The sequence below is a fragment of the Pinus tabuliformis genome, chromosome X (genome assembly GCF_031772625.1).
Source record: "Pinus tabuliformis cultivar Carrire ecotype Pingquan chromosome X, CPIR1, whole genome shotgun sequence".
NCBI lineage: Eukaryota > Viridiplantae > Streptophyta > Pinopsida > Pinales > Pinaceae > Pinus > Pinus tabuliformis.
Genome location: NC_142308.1, coordinates 897,084,006 through 897,099,704, shown reverse-complemented (window position 1 = coordinate 897,099,704; position 15,699 = coordinate 897,084,006). Strand labels below are relative to the sequence as shown.

At 38.3% G+C, this 15,699-nt stretch overlaps 1 protein-coding gene across 1 annotated transcript in view; it reads left to right on the top strand.

The window, feature by feature from the left end:
- Window positions 1-15,284, top strand: part of LOC149142575 (thylakoid lumenal 17.9 kDa protein, chloroplastic-like) — a 77,884-nt gene extending 62,600 nt beyond the window's left edge. Inside the window, exon 4 of the mRNA XM_089449435.1 lies at window positions 14,527-15,284. Within this exon, the coding sequence (XP_089305561.1) occupies window positions 14,527-14,747 (221 nt within the window). The 3' untranslated portion in view covers window positions 14,748-15,284. The remainder of the gene's footprint in view (window positions 1-14,526) is intronic.
- Window positions 15,285-15,699: the final 415 nt, after the last annotated feature.

Genomic DNA, 15,699 nt, shown 5'->3' with positions numbered 1-15,699 from the left:
ATTGGTAGTTTGTGAGGGTCTATTACAAATGGGTTTTTCCCCTTATGATGTAAAAAAATATGAAAATTATGATGTAAAGTGTCTTGAGGGTTGGAAAAATAAATTATCCCCTCATAGGCTAATTAATAAAATTTTCTGGCCAGAAAGTAATTAAAATCCTAACCTAGAAATTTAATTAATTCTAGGTCCTAGGTAAATTTAAATTCCGCAAAGGCAAAATTCGTTGGTCCTTAAAATTCAAATTTTAAAAGGTATCAGGACTAAGGTAAATTAATTATTTTGCTAAATTTTAAGCCTTTGGTCCCTGGGGGTTAAGTCAAAGTCAAATTTTGAGGAAATTAACTCAATTTTTTTATTTTTGAGTTAATTAAAATGCATTTAATTGAAAAATTCGAATTTCCTCAAGAATTTAATATTTCGACGGATGAGATTAAAAGAAATTTTAATCCTCATCAACGGTCGAGATTGCTTTGACGAGGATCACTCGAACTAGCCGTTGGAGGATTTATCTTTAAATAGGAAGTCATTTGTCAGTTGATCCATCCGATCTTTGAGTCGTGTGCTAAGTGAAAAGCTCATGTAATCTTTTTCTGAATAATAAAGAAAGACTTTGGGGTTAATTTTCGCCAGTGTTACTCTTCATGGAAATACTGTAAGATGTGTCGTTTCATGCGTAATTTTTTTTTTTAGCCATTGATGATAGCTTCTGAAGAGTGATTTGAGTACATGTATCTTGCTCAGTTGCTGGGGTTTAAGTGATAATTTAAATTTTGAATGTAATAGCAGGTATCTCTATTTATCTGAATTTTATTATTATTTTCTCGCTCTATTTTGATGGCTGAATTGAGTTTTGCAGGAAAGTCTTGATTTTTAGATCCTTGGGCATTAGGGGAAGTTTTTAGTTGGACCAACCAACTCTTGATCCGTGTTTTCTGAAGAGCCCAGCTAAATTTAATCGCGGGTTTATCATAAGATTTTTATGTGTGATATATGAAGGGTTTTGAGCTAAGCACCTCCTTTAAAATTTAAAAATTTAATTTTTATGTACGAAATTGATAAATCTGGCTGTTGAGAGCCTTAGATTATCAGATCTGGGAGCAGAGTTGGACTCACACTCCTCAAATCTGATAGATTTGCCATTCCTGTGCATAGATCTGTAAATTTTTTTGGGTTTTTTGACTTGGGTTTCTGGGGTTTTATTTATTTTTTGTATATCTAGGTTCTGGGTGTTTTGTTTTCAAGTACAGGTTGCAGATCTGAAGGTGAAGTTTGATTTGAAGCCAGATCTAGGCCTTGGAGGGTAAGATCTGGCCTCAAAATCATTTTTGCAGGGATATTATCCAGCCTTTTTGCGGTCCAAGGGTTTGAAAATTTTTAAATCTAAAAGTAATTTTACAGGGGTTTCACTGATAAATCTGAAGCAGAATATATCAACTTAATTATAAATTTATGGGAAATTTTTAAGGGTTTTATTGGGCCACCATTTTCCTTTCTGTCTGCTGCATTTTTCCCCTCTAGAAAATTTCGAATTTGTTTTTATTGTCTACATCTTGGGGTTTTCTGGAAATTTCGGATTTCTTTATCCTCTGCCCAAACCCTCCTCTCTGCTGCCATTTCCGCTGCTCTCTGCCTCTTTTTCTCTACCAGCCACAACCCTCTCCTCCATCCGCCACTGCAAACCCTTCGAAAATCCTCCGTTCTGCTGCTCCAGCTCGTCCTCCTCTCCGTCTTCGTATTGCCTTCTCCCTTCCACGCAAACCTGCGTTTTTCTCCTTCAAGCCACCGCTGCTAAACCTGTCCGTAGCCATCTCTGCGTCCTTTTCTTCTGCTGTCCGCGTACTCCGTCGAACCTGCACCCTTAACTTGCAACTCTTCTCCTCCTGCATCCATCCCACAGCTTCCTCGGCCTCCTCTCGTTGCATCTCCTCTCCTCTGCCGTCGCTACCCTCATCTTCGTCGACCTGCATACACACAACACGCACAAAGCAAACATTTCGACCTTTTTATTTTCACTTGTATATTATGTATGCATATGAGTTAGGTTAGATTTGGTTTTTATTGTTTTGGTTACGGTTAGTTTCGATTTTGTTGACACCCAATCCTCTGCGATTGGGTGAATTTGGAATGTGAACAGTCATTAAGAAGATGAACTGATCAGTCACATTCATGTATATAACAATAGCTACCTAATGAAATAAACGAATCAGTCTTTCTGCCAAGTCTAGAGTTACTCCTGGCCTGACATGGTATCAGAGCACAGGTCCCAGGTTCCTTTTTTGGCGTGCCTTGTAACTCCTCTGTCCCATACTCTGCCATAACGCATCGGCCTGCTATTGTGCATCCGTTGGTTAACGCCTGAACGTTTGATGAGGCTGCGTGAATGATGGAAGGAGGCTGCGTGAATGTTCGAAACCTCGCGGCAGACTCTTTGCGCGGATAAAGATTCCATGCTCGCTGCCCTGGTGCTCCGCCATTTGCCCAAAGATGATAAGGATAGCAAGAATTCCGTCGTCAGAATCGACAGAGACGGTGAGAGGTTCGTTCACGTCTTGAATTATCTACGCAGCGGCACCGTGTGGCTGCAGGACGTCTGGCTCCTGCGCGAGCTCCATGAGGAGGCCGATTTCTTCTGCCTCAACGGCCTTAATGCCCTCTGCGTGATAACGCTTTGCATACCCATCGAATACCCAATGCTTTAGCATTGATCTCTTTGTTTTTCTGTTTACTGTATATGCATTAAGCCTAACCTGTGCAGAAATGTATATCACACTGCTCCGATTATCTTGATATCACACTGCTCTGAAGAACTCTCTTCACGCTGGTATAACAACGCACCCTCCATACGCTGGTATATCATGCTGCTCTCTCCATAAACGCTGTTGAATATTCTATCCATATGCTGTTGCTCTCTCCACGCTAGTCGGCCTCTCTCCATTCACAATGCTCTAGGTTCAATCCTTGTATGAAATTCTTGGTAAACGCTGCTTCATATATACGCTGCTTTGGATATCATATATACGCTGTTTCATATACGCTGCTCCCTCCATATATACGTTGTTTCATATGTGTAATATATACGCTGTTCCTGGTATATATAACATTGTTTTCACATAAGTTTAGCTGGTATAAAAAAAAAGGGAAGTACCTGCCTTTTTGATTTGTGCCTCAAAAGACTCGTGCTATTAGGCCACCCTTACCAAGCATTAGGCATCATTGAAGACTGAAAGACAGAAAAAGAAAGAGATGTATTTTCCAATGAGAAAGTATGCAGTCAAAGTATAAAGAATAGGATTCGAGCATAGGGATTTATATTTATGTCCAAGTGTTTGGCAAATTCTGATTTGCATCAGATTTCTGATTCGCTTTAAGCAGTTGATACTATTTTTCTTGAATTGCAACCAGATTGTGGAAAAAAAAAAATAAAAAAATTTGGTGATATTCTATATGCATAGAATATAGTTTGATCTTTGTATATTAATTCAAGAAGGAAGAATAAGGTTGTATTATTTTTGAAGCACATTTTCCTAGCAGAAGTATTTTTCTATCAGCAGAAGTTTTTTTTTACAGAATGCATTCAATCATCTCTATGGTAGGAATAGTTCTCACTGGCAAGGAGAACTATTCTGAATGGTCCCGGATGATAAAACACACCCTCATCTTCAATGAGTTGTGGAAGGGAGTGTGTGTCGAAGAAGGAGACAATGACCCAGTACAGCCTACATCAGACAAAGAGCTCGTCATTTGGGATAACAAGAACAGCAAAGCATATGCATTAATCGCAGCATCTGTAAATGAAGAAGTAAGTCACCATATTTCATCATATTCAACTGCCTTTGAAGCTTTACAAAAGCTCAAAGAACTCTATGACTCACATTCTGCACTTGAAGTTGTTCAGCTCATGATTAAACTCTTCACTCTTGAACTGAAAAATAATGATCCTCTTGCTCTTGCATCTGAAGTAAAATCCATAATGCATGATATCAAATCCACTAAGGTTGAGTTGGATATCCCTCTTATTGCTTTTCTCAAGGCACTCTATCCTACTTACTCCAATTATCTTGAGTCTTTACAAGCAAATGGAAATCTTAAAGATATAACCTTTGACTCTCTTGTGAAAATGTTTGCTGAAAGAGAGAAAGCCTTTGGAAAGAAGACAGTCCTTGAATCTTCTGAAGAGACTGTTTGCCTTGCTCATAAAGAAAAGCATCCTGCTCAAGATTCTACAAGAGGAAGAGGTGGACGAAGAGGAAGAGGAAGATACTTCAGAGGCAGGGGGCAGACATTCTCAAGGAGAAAAAGCAGATCTGCATTGCATTCGCTGCAAACGAAATGGATCACATGATGCTTCTACATGCAAGCTACCATGGGACAAAATTGAGCATAAAAGAAACCAGCAGAAAGGTAAAACTGATGATACAGACAAAGGTAAAGCGCCTGAATCCGCTCACTATATTGAGGCACAATGTAACATTGGAGTAAATGAAGATTTGTTTAATGCTTCACTTGCTTCTTCGAAAAATGATTGGTTGCTTGATTCAGGAGCAACCTGTCATATGACTCATAGGAAAGATTTTTTTGAAGATTTCACTGACAATGTTGATGGAGCAGTATACTTTGCAGATCAGTGAAAAATCAAGCCATCAGGGCTTGGCACAATCAGGCTTAAACTGCCTGGTCTTCCAGACTTTCTTCTGGATCATGTTCTATATCTCCCACAGCTCAAGAGAAACTTGCTGTCCTTGGTCCACATCCGCCAGCAAGGTCACTCCATTCATATGTTTGATGGCAAGCTTGAGGTAAGAAAAGCATCTGACCACTCACTTGTCATGAGGGGAATAGAAGAAGAAAGGCGTCTCAAACTGCAAGGAACCTCTGCTCATGCACAACATTTCTCATATGTTTCTCATCATGAAGAAGGTACACTTCCATCAAGTTTATTATGGCATGCTAGATTTGGACATTTAAACTATGACAGTCTCCGCTTATTGAAGAAAAATGGTGTTGCTGGTTTGCCTACAATTCCTAGGAAACATGAGCAATGTGATGCTTGCATTCTAGGAAAGCATAGCAAACAGTCTTTTCATGATTCACATTCAAGAGCACATAGGAAGCTTGAACTCATTCATTCAGATTTATGTGGTCCAATGCCTGTTCCTTCTGCAAATGGAAATAAATATATCATGACATTTATTGATGATTACACCAGAATGTGTTGGGTTTATTTATTGAAGAACAAATTTGATGCTTTTCAAACATTCAAGAATTTTCATAAATGGATTGAAAATGATGCACAATCTCATATTGGGTCTATTCGCACTGATAATGGAAAAGAATATACATCAAATGAATTTGAAAACTATCTTCGCCAACATGGGATCAAACATCAAACAACTCTACCTTATAATCCCCAACAAAATGGTGTAGCAGAAAGAATGAATAGAACAATTTTGAATATGGTACGATCCTTGCATTTCTTCAAAAATGTAAAGATAATGTTTTGGGCTGATGCTGTTCTATGTGCTGCATATATAAAGAATAGATGTCCATCTAGTGCTATAAGAAACAAGACTCCTTATGAATTGTGGTATGGACATGTTCCTTCGGTAAAACATCTCAGGATTTTTGGTTCCACCTATTATGCTTTGATACCAAAGGTACATAGAAACAAACTTGGTGCTAGAAGTCGTAAATGTATCTTCCTGGGGTATTCAAACACCTCTAAAGCATACCGCCTCTATGATGAAGTAAATAAAAAGTTTGTTGTATCTAGAGATGTCATTTTTCTGGAATCATCCAAATCTGACAATGTTGTTGAGCGGCAACTTGATCGCTTGGATAGATTCTCAAAAACAAAATCATTTCAAGAATTTGATAACCAGATTCCACATCTTGAAGGGGGGATTCCTATACTAGATCAACATGTGGAATCTTCTTCTGAAGAACAATCTCCCCTGCATGAAACTCCAACAACGGATGATGCTTTAAGTGATGTAATTGATAGAATTGGGAGACTCAATCTTGATTTAGTCCCAACTCAATCAACAGAGCAGCCTAGACCATCTCAGAAAGGTCCCCCAAAGTGGCTGACAAAGACACTTGAAAGTGTTCATCCTGATGAAATTGGAAAAACAGGAACCAAAAATTCAAACCGACAAAATGGAGGTGATGTAGATGACTCTAATTCACTTGTTGATATGGATGTTTCTTATGATTGTGAATTGAACTTGTCTACAGATTTTGAATCAACTTCCTTTAAAGAAGCTGCTTCTCATGATGAATGGAAAGAAGCAATGCAAAAGGAGTATGATGCCCTCATAAAGAACGGCACTTGGAAGCTGGTTGATCCTCCATTTGGAACCAAACCAATTGGCTGCAAGTGGGTCTACAAGAACAAGTACAAAGCTGATGGCTCACTTGACGAGCACAAAGCTAGGCTTGTGGCAAAAGGTTTTGCACAAAAGGAAGGGGTCGATTATGAGGAAACTTTTGCCCCCACAGCAAAATGGGCCACCATCCGGACACTCTTTGCACTAGCAGCTCAGAACGGTTGGAAAGTCCATCAAATGGATGTAAAAACTGCCTTCTTGAATGGAGATCTAAAAGAAAATGTTTTTATGTCCCAGCCTGAAGGATTTGCTGTGAAAGGACATGAACATAAAGTATGCAAACTTGTGAAGTCCTTGTATGGCCTCAAACAAGCACCACGAGCCTGGTATGAAAAACTAACTGAGCATCTTCTGAAACTCAACTTCAATCATTTTGATCTTGATGATGCAACTTTATTTGTCAAGAAAGTTGGCAAAACAATTGTGTATCTTGTGGTATATGTAGATGATCTTTTAATGACAGGGAACAATGAAAGCTACATTGCATCCATAAAGAAGGAATTAGGGAAAAGTTTTGAAATGACTAATTTGGGCTATGTTCATTACTATCTTGGCATTGAAGTAACCCAACATCCAAAATCCATATTTCTTTCTCAAAAGAAATACATTGGAGATTTGTTAAACAGATTTGGCATGACAGAGTGCAATCCTCTTTCTACTCCAATGGAACAAAACTTAAAGCTCACATCTATTGAAGGAAAGGAATTTGAGGATGCAACAAAGTATAGACAGCTTGTAGGAAGTCTCATCTACCTCACTACTACCAGACCAGACATTTCATTTACTGTTGGAATCCTCTCCAGGTTCATGCAAAAGCCTTGTGAGGGACATTGGTCTGCTGCAAAAAGAGTTCTAAGGTACTTGAAGGGAACTCAAGACCTTGGAATCAAGTATACACAGGTGGACGACTTTAGCTTGATTGGATACTCTGATTCAGACTTCAATGGAGACAAAGAAACTGGGGTATCTACTTCAGGATATGCTATGAGTCTTGGATCAGGAGCTGTCTCCTGGAGATCACGCAAACAATCAGTTCCAGCAGATTCCACAACTGAAGCAGAATACGTGGCAGCAGTTGAAGCAACGAAAGAAATTGTGTGGCTCAGGAAAATTCTTGAAGATTTGCAGGTAAAACAAGTACAATCAACCCCACTCATGATTGATAACACCTCTGCAATAAAGTTGGCCAAGAACCCAAAGTTCCATGATCGTACAAAGCACATCAATACTAAATATCATCTGATCCGACATCATGTTGAGGCCAAAACAATCCATCTCCGTCATTGTTCCACAAATGAGCAAATTGCAGACATCTTCACCAAAGCGCTTTGAAGAGAAAAGCTTGAAAGATTCAGAACGATGCTTGGACTCACCAACATCCCTTCAGATTAAGGGGGGGAATGTTGACACCTAATCCTCTGCGATTGGGTGAATTTGGAATGTGAACAGTCATCAAGAAGATGAACTGATTAGTCACATTCATGTATATAACAATAGCTACCTAATGAAATAAACGAATCAGTTTTTCTGCCAAGTCTGGAGTTACTCCTGGCCTGACAGATTTCAACACATTTGACTTTCCTTTTTAATTTTCATTCTTTGCCTTACGTTAGATTCATTTTTTTAAAAATTTCGATCTTTTTTTTTATTTTTTATTTAATTTTTGATTTTGATTTAATTTTTTTTTTACTTGTACTTTTTATTTTTTATTTTCATTTGGAAAAACATTAAAACATAAAAATTTAAAAAATTTAAAAATTAAGATTTTTTTGTTTTGAATTTTTAGTAACTTTGGAATTCAGAATGAAATAAATTAAAAGACTTGCGCTTTCACATTAAATATTTTAATGTGGCCCATGGCCCATTAAAATTTTAATTTATTAACCCTTTGATTTGTTTTACTTCTTCGTTTATCACATTAAGGTTACTGCCTAAGGAATAATTAAAATTATAATTTAAAGTTCCTTGGTGTTGTTTGGTGATTAAATGCATTTTTGTGATTTCTCTATTGTCAAGGTGCGATAAATGTTTAAACATCATATTGACTGTTGGAGAAAGATAATTTTGCTAGATTATCCTGCATGTTAAATTTTTGAGTATTTTACAAATAATTGTCCATAATCGTTGCATTGCTACATTACAAATTGCTTTGGGTGACTTGTTCTTATTTAGTCTTTGGTTAATTCAAATATAAAGGCACTGGTTTGTAGTCATTTTTATCTTGTGTTTGTATCTTATTTCAATCTATCTATCTCAATTGACCGAGACTCGCTTTAAATTCATCAAGTTGTTCATCCTTAAAATCTCCTAGAGCCTGTGTTCCACAGGTTATCCTCATCCATTCACCTTAGGGACTACCCCCCTTGACTTGTCTAGGAGAGAGTCTAAACGGAGTGAGTAAGGATTAGAGTGACAGCCCTTACTTTGAGCGTTGTCGCGGTGCCTAGACACTTTGTGCGACAATAGTGAGCATACATACCTTATCTTTCTCTTGGATCATCCAGACTTCCTGCAGCAGTTTCCTTTGAATGAAGGGACTTCATTCCCTTGATCTGCTTCACTGTCATGTTATCATACCATCATTCTATGAATTCCACAAGATTGGAATTCTTGAAGAACCACTTACTTTTCCTCTTGATCGGTGAATCTTACAATGAAGATTCCATCAGAGAATCTTGAGGATCTTGCATATCTTATCCTGCAGATGTTACCTTTTGATAGATGTATGATAACCCTTTTTCTAGATGACTTCTTCCTTCTTCATAAGTATCACTTGAGCTTCTAATGAGGTTTACCAAGAGCTATATCCTACATAGTTGACTTCCATAGGTTTTGTTCCAGACATCCTATTACATATGTCACGAGCTCTTACTTCTAATGCTTCTACCATGATGCCATTCTCTAATATGGTGCCTCCTATCTTATTTTCAAAGATTCCTATCTATAATACAACATAAGAGTACCTTTTAGTGAAGGAGATTCTCTTAGTCATAGTAGAGATCTTTCACTTCCTCCTTCTTAGGCTTCTTTGTCTCAGGCTCTTCTACTTCTTCGGTAATATGGGCTTCTTCCTTATTTCTCTTGTTATTGTCCCTTTTAAGCTTAGGACAATCTCTTCGATAGTGCCCATATTATTGACATCCATAGCATTGTACTTTAGCCATGTTCTTCTTCTTCTTTTGAGGACGAGATTTTCCAAACTTTCCTTTTCTTCTTGACATAACAACATACACTTGATTCTACTCATTTGTTCATACATCCGACTTTGCCTTTAGTCTAGTTTCTTAAATCTTACACAATGACCATAGATCTTGAAAAGGAATGGCTTCTTTCTTCCCATAGATACTTGAAGTGAAGTTGCTCCATTCTTCCGGTAGTGCATTCAGTACTACAGTGGTCATTTCTTTGTCAGACATTATTTCACCCAGATCTTGAAGTTGATCTCTTATTTTAGAAATCCTCATAAAATATGAGGCTATTCCTTCTTCCCTTGAGATCTTCAATTTGTAGAGTTCTTGCCTTAGAGAGATTACTTCTCCAACAGTACTTACGGAAAATAACTCTACCAATTTGTCATATATAGCTTTTGCAGTGTCTAGTTTTGATACATATGGGATGAGAGAGTCTTTGATGGATTCTATGAGAATCCTCTGGGCTCTCACTTCTCCCTTCATGAATCTAGCATGTGCTTGAGTATCTTCTTTGGGAGGTTGAGTTATTGACCCTTTGATGTGGTCCATGACTTCATTCTCAATGAGATTTAGGTTTGTTCTTTTCTTCCATGCAAGGAAGTTTGCAGCCCCAACCAATTTGTTGCTTTCCTTGCAAAAAGACATTTTGATAGTATCAGATGAAGTCATAAACTTACTTGAGTATTTGCTGCTTGCTTCTTCCTTAATCTTGATGTTGATAGAGGACTACTCCTTGAAGATGAGAGAGAGCTTGCTTCACGATCCTTCTTGAATGTTCTAGTCTACCTTCGACCTTGAAGAACGATGATCTGAGAAATACTTCTAGGGTTTTGGTCTTTCTTCCTGTTTCCCTCTTGAATATGATTTCAAGACTTCTTGCTAGAGTATATTCTTCGATCTAGGGTTTCAGTATGATGAAGGTCTTGATCTCTTGCTTGGTGTCCTTTGACTCGCTTTGATCCTTCTTTGAAACTTGATTCTTGTGTGTCTTCTTGATTATATGCCTCTTCTTGACTTTAGCACCTAAGCTTTGATACCATGTTGAGAAATCTAGGGCATCATAAGTTAGGAGATTTCTCTTCTTGATAATTGCTTGTGATATACTTTTACTTCTTGAATTATGATCTTCTTTTCATTATGTTATTGTTGTGTTCCTTTCATAAAGACAATTACCAAATGAACAATAGAAGACAAGAGACATAGTGTGTAGGCTTTTCAGCCATGGCCAAAACCTCTCACTCTTTGAGAGGAAAACCCAATCAGAAATTCTTCTTATAGATCTTCAATTGACGAATACCAAGACTATGACAAAGACCCTTGACTCTAGTGTCCTCCCAAGATCCTTGTCACTAACCTCTTCTTCAACGATGCTCTTCTTCTCAGCTTCCTTTCTCTTCTTGTGCTCGACTTCTTCCCTTCTTGATCTCGGCTTCCTTAGAACCTCAGTCTCTTCTTGTAGGCTTGCCAACCCACCACAGAAACCCTAGCTTGTCTTCGCTTCCTTTATAGTCTCTAAGAGAGAGACTTCTTGACTCGACTTCTCTTAGTGAGGCCCTAGTCCCAACAATTCCTTCGACTTCTTTTGGATACCTTCGGTTTTGCTATCTTTGCATGTAGGAAAACAAACTAACCCAAAAACACTACTTGATGACCTTCGCTATTTTTCCTCTTTGCTGCGTTGATATGGAGGCTTCTTCTAGAGTGTATTTCGCACTTCCTTTTCGACTTGCTTCACCGAATTCGTTGTATCCAAATGAGGTCGAGTATGGGTATATATACAAGCTTGTTCATGACCTCTAGGCCGACATGATCTCTTGGAGGGAAGTCGACTTCATCTTCTAGATCCATCGCTTTGTTGTAGGCTGACATTATGAGGGCTAGTGACATAGTGACAAGGTCTTGGAGGATGACTTTTACATATTCAAGAATGACTCTTTACAATGACTCAAAAATAAAATCTTTTGCTCATGAAACCTATGATGCAATCATTACAATAATTTTATTTTTCTTCTTTTCATCTCTTTACATAAAAATACAATTACATGTCATTATGAAGACCGAACCTAGTTACACTTTTCAACACAAAGGTCTTTAATGTTCCAATGCTTCCTTCTAAGCCATGTGTATCTTCGAGTCCACCACACCTACATGAACTCTTGTCAACCCAAGTGTCTTCAAGTCAAACACAAGCTTCAATGCAAGCAACCAAGTGTCCTCATATTATGTGGGGCTCAACAGCCTCCTCCTAGATGCTCAATGCTCCTCCTCCAAATGGGTGGTCTTCCCAAGAAAGCAACCAACCTCCATGTGCATGTCCCATGAAAAATGTTATCAAGCCACATAGGTCGCCAACCTCTTAAGAAATTACACCACATAAAAATCAAGTCAAGGTATAACAATCCATGAGTAAGTTATCTCTACTGTGGATGTCAATCACGGTACAATCAAGGGTAGTCGATGCACCATGAACCCCACATCTCATGAAGCACCCTCAAGCATGGTGTAAACACTTTAGGGTAACCCCAAAAGCTAACACTAGCTGTTGTCCTTCTTCCTTGGCCTTAACTTGTGGGAGTTGAGACTGCTCATAGGATGATTCCTTTGATCATCTTTCTCTAGTATTGCAACGAGATTAGTTTGCTGGTCCTTTGGGATTCAATCTCTGTTTTACAACTCGGCCGAGTTGAAACCGAAACGGCCGTTTCGGACCAAGTCAAACCCCAAAACACTGACCCGGCCAGCAACCCGGCTCGGCTGACCGAGTCAGCTATGACTCGGCCGAGTCACCCAATGACTCGGCCGAGTCATCCAATGACTCGGCCGAGTCATAGCTGACTCGGTCAACCCGGCCGGGTCTGTATTGACTCGGCCGAGTCATTAAAAGCACGGCTGGGCAGCGTATTTTATGAATTAAATTCACTTTTTTGCTGTTTTTTGGTAAAGTTAAGTAGGGTTTGTGGTCTTTCCTCCTTGATTGATGGTCTTGGTTAGTTTCTTGTCTATATGCTCTTTGTCTCTTTCATATTAGTGGGATTGCAAGGCCTACCTAGGGTTTGGCAGCAAAATGATGACAAGGAAGCGTGTTACATATCCAAGAGGACTTTCTAGTCTTATTGAAGACCTGACCATTGAAGAAATTGGCAATTGCATTCATTGTGCCCTAAGGACCGTCAATTTGGAGTGGCAGAGGGACAGTTAGTGGGCTAGTTATATAAGCCTTAAGGACTATGATTTGATGTGTTGTGAGGGCTATCTTATGTGCGCCCTGAAGTACAATACTTGACAAATCAGAGTTGAATAGGTTGGTCATTAAGCCATAGATCAGTGGACTGCGTAAGGAATGGTTTGATGTCGTAGTTCAATGAAGTCTGCAATAGATGGGCTTTGTGCAGTACCTCATGAATTGACTTTTGGAGCAGAAAAAGTGCAGATCAGTGGGTTGTTGATGTGCTCTAGGAACAACATTCTGGAGCAACCAGATTACTGACAAGATGGGAAAATCTGAAAGCCCAAAGCAAAGTGACAAGAACAGTTGATTTGTCAGAGTTAGGGCAGTTTTGGTAGCCCTAGGAGCAGTCTTCTAAAATGACCAAAAGAACGACAAGCGGGAAGATCTGGAGGATGGGAAGAAGTGCAAGATGCAGTGTTGGACCCAGTATGTTGTCTTCCATGTATATTATAATGTTGTGTGTTTGGAAACTTGAATGAAAATCTTTAAAATTATGTTTAAAATATTTAAAATTATGTTTTTTTATAAAAAAAATAAATATTTAATGTATTTTTTACAACGACCGAGTCATTGAAATCGAGCCGGCCGAGTCATTACCGAGTCGGAGTCGGAGTCGGAGTCGATCCTCGGCCGAGTCGGAGTCGGAGTCCGAGTTGTAAAACATTGGATTCAATGTTTCTTTCTAGCCACTTCATTGATCCTTGGGCCTTAGCCTCCCCTTGCCCGAAGCCCTTTTTTCAAGGGATAGGATTTTGGATGGGGGCATCTTTTCAAGTTTCATTTCACTTAAGTCTTTAGAGTCTTTTTTTTGTGTCGTTTTTATTTTATTTTTATTTATTCTTCATTTTGTTTATCTTTTCATGTAACATGAGGAAATAAGTCACATGACACAGGGACACTTAAGACATGTAGATATGGGTGTCCAACAAGGACATGTAGACCCCTCAAAACCTAAGTCATATGACGCTGGGACACTCAGATTCATGGATATGGGTGTCTGACATGGGACAGGCAGACCTTCCAAATTACAACATGAGAGAACACATAGAGCCCCCTGAGATGTGATAGGGGGGAACATATATACACACATAATATTTATGATAAAAAATATTAAAATTACAGAGATGAAATGTAGATATAAAGATGTGATATTTTCGAACATATAGAAAATAGAACTAAATCAATCACATATTGAAACACATTTATTGACACATCTGAACACATCTGCATTCTGCACACTTTTTAAATTTTTGTGAATTTATATTTTTTTTTTCAGTGCCTTGATTCCAGAGTATCCAACATGTTGGAACATTTGATGACTGAGTGTTTGACTTGTTGGGGTACGCTATGACAGAATGTTGGACATGTCTCTTGGCACAGTACATTTGTCTAATGCATGTCTGACAGTCTGGAATTATGTGTTTGAACTTTGATACATGGACACATGACACAGGGCTAGGAGGACGTGTTCTGTTTCCTAGATTAGGAGCACTCTTAGTTAGGATTAAACAAGAAGGTTATTGATTTTAGTTGTATTTGATTTATTCCATTCCTTCTCCAAAAGAATGATTAGCATGTAACTTACTAACTATAGGTGATAAAACCAGTTGCTTAGTTTCCCCTCATTTTGCGTGCACTTGTATCATATAGATGGAAACTTGCCCTGTTATTGCCATAAAGACTGACTGGTTACTTTGAAATGCCGCTTGTTATCTTTCAGGTCAATATCTGCAAGCAGAAGTGGATGGATCATTCGGTCGGGATGTAATGGAATTCTTGGTGAAAAAAGATACAGTGACATATAGATCTCTGGCCAGGAAAGTTATTTATGTATATCCATTTACAACTGCGTTTGGAAACCCTAAAAGTCAGGAAGAGAGATTGGACAGAATAGTCAGTGAATTAGGGTGGTATGTCCCCAGTTTTGACTCAATGTATTGATTCCTTTTCACTTTCTTTACTATTTTTTTTTCTCTACAGACCATGGGATTAGTTCCTTTGGTAATGTTGCCATTGAGGAAATCAAGTTCTTTACCAAACCAATTGAACTGGTCATCATGCTTGGGTAAAGTCATGGTTATTGCTTTTCATTGAAATACTCTGTATGTGCTCAAGAGTTTAGGTGCGTAGAGAAGGGACTTCCCTTGTATGAAAGCCATTTATATTGGCTACACAAAAAGAGAATCTATCTTAGCTTATCAAGTTATGCCCTGCAACAATAGTTCCTTTATAATATTTGTTAAAATTTGTCAACATGACTAAAGGTTTGTCGACAGGTAGCCATCAGACAGAAAATCTGAATTGCTACTTTCAAGCTAGACTGGAAAACTTATCTACCTTACTGGTCTCTTTCTGTTTGCCTCTAACCAACTTTCTTGGGACTGGCTAATCTATGGGACATACAGTTTGAAATTGTACAATACTACAAAGAGATCATGCTTGATATGTCAGTTCCTTAATGAGTACATGATTTGATTATTCTTTTCTATTATAAATGCTTGATCTTAACGACAATATTGAGAATCTTTCATGCTTGGTCTTGACATTTTTTATCCCTTGCTGGCATCGAAGTTGTTATTTATGATCTCTTGGAAAAAAGCTAAGCAGTCTAATTAAGACCAACATTTGGGGAAACCCATAGTGCTTTCAGACATCAAATAAACTAGTAGGTCATGCAATATTTAAGTCAAAGTAATCTAGTCTTCATGCTGTTTAATTGAATGGGCTGGAGACTACTTGTTTATAAAACATCTTTCGAACATTTATCTCTCTGCAGAAGCTTGTCTAGCAGGTGGCAAACAATGCAGCCAAAATTTGTTTTCCTTCTGAAAGATGGGAGTATATAGCTTTCAATATATCCTGCCAGATTTTGTGGATAGTTTATTCTATAGAT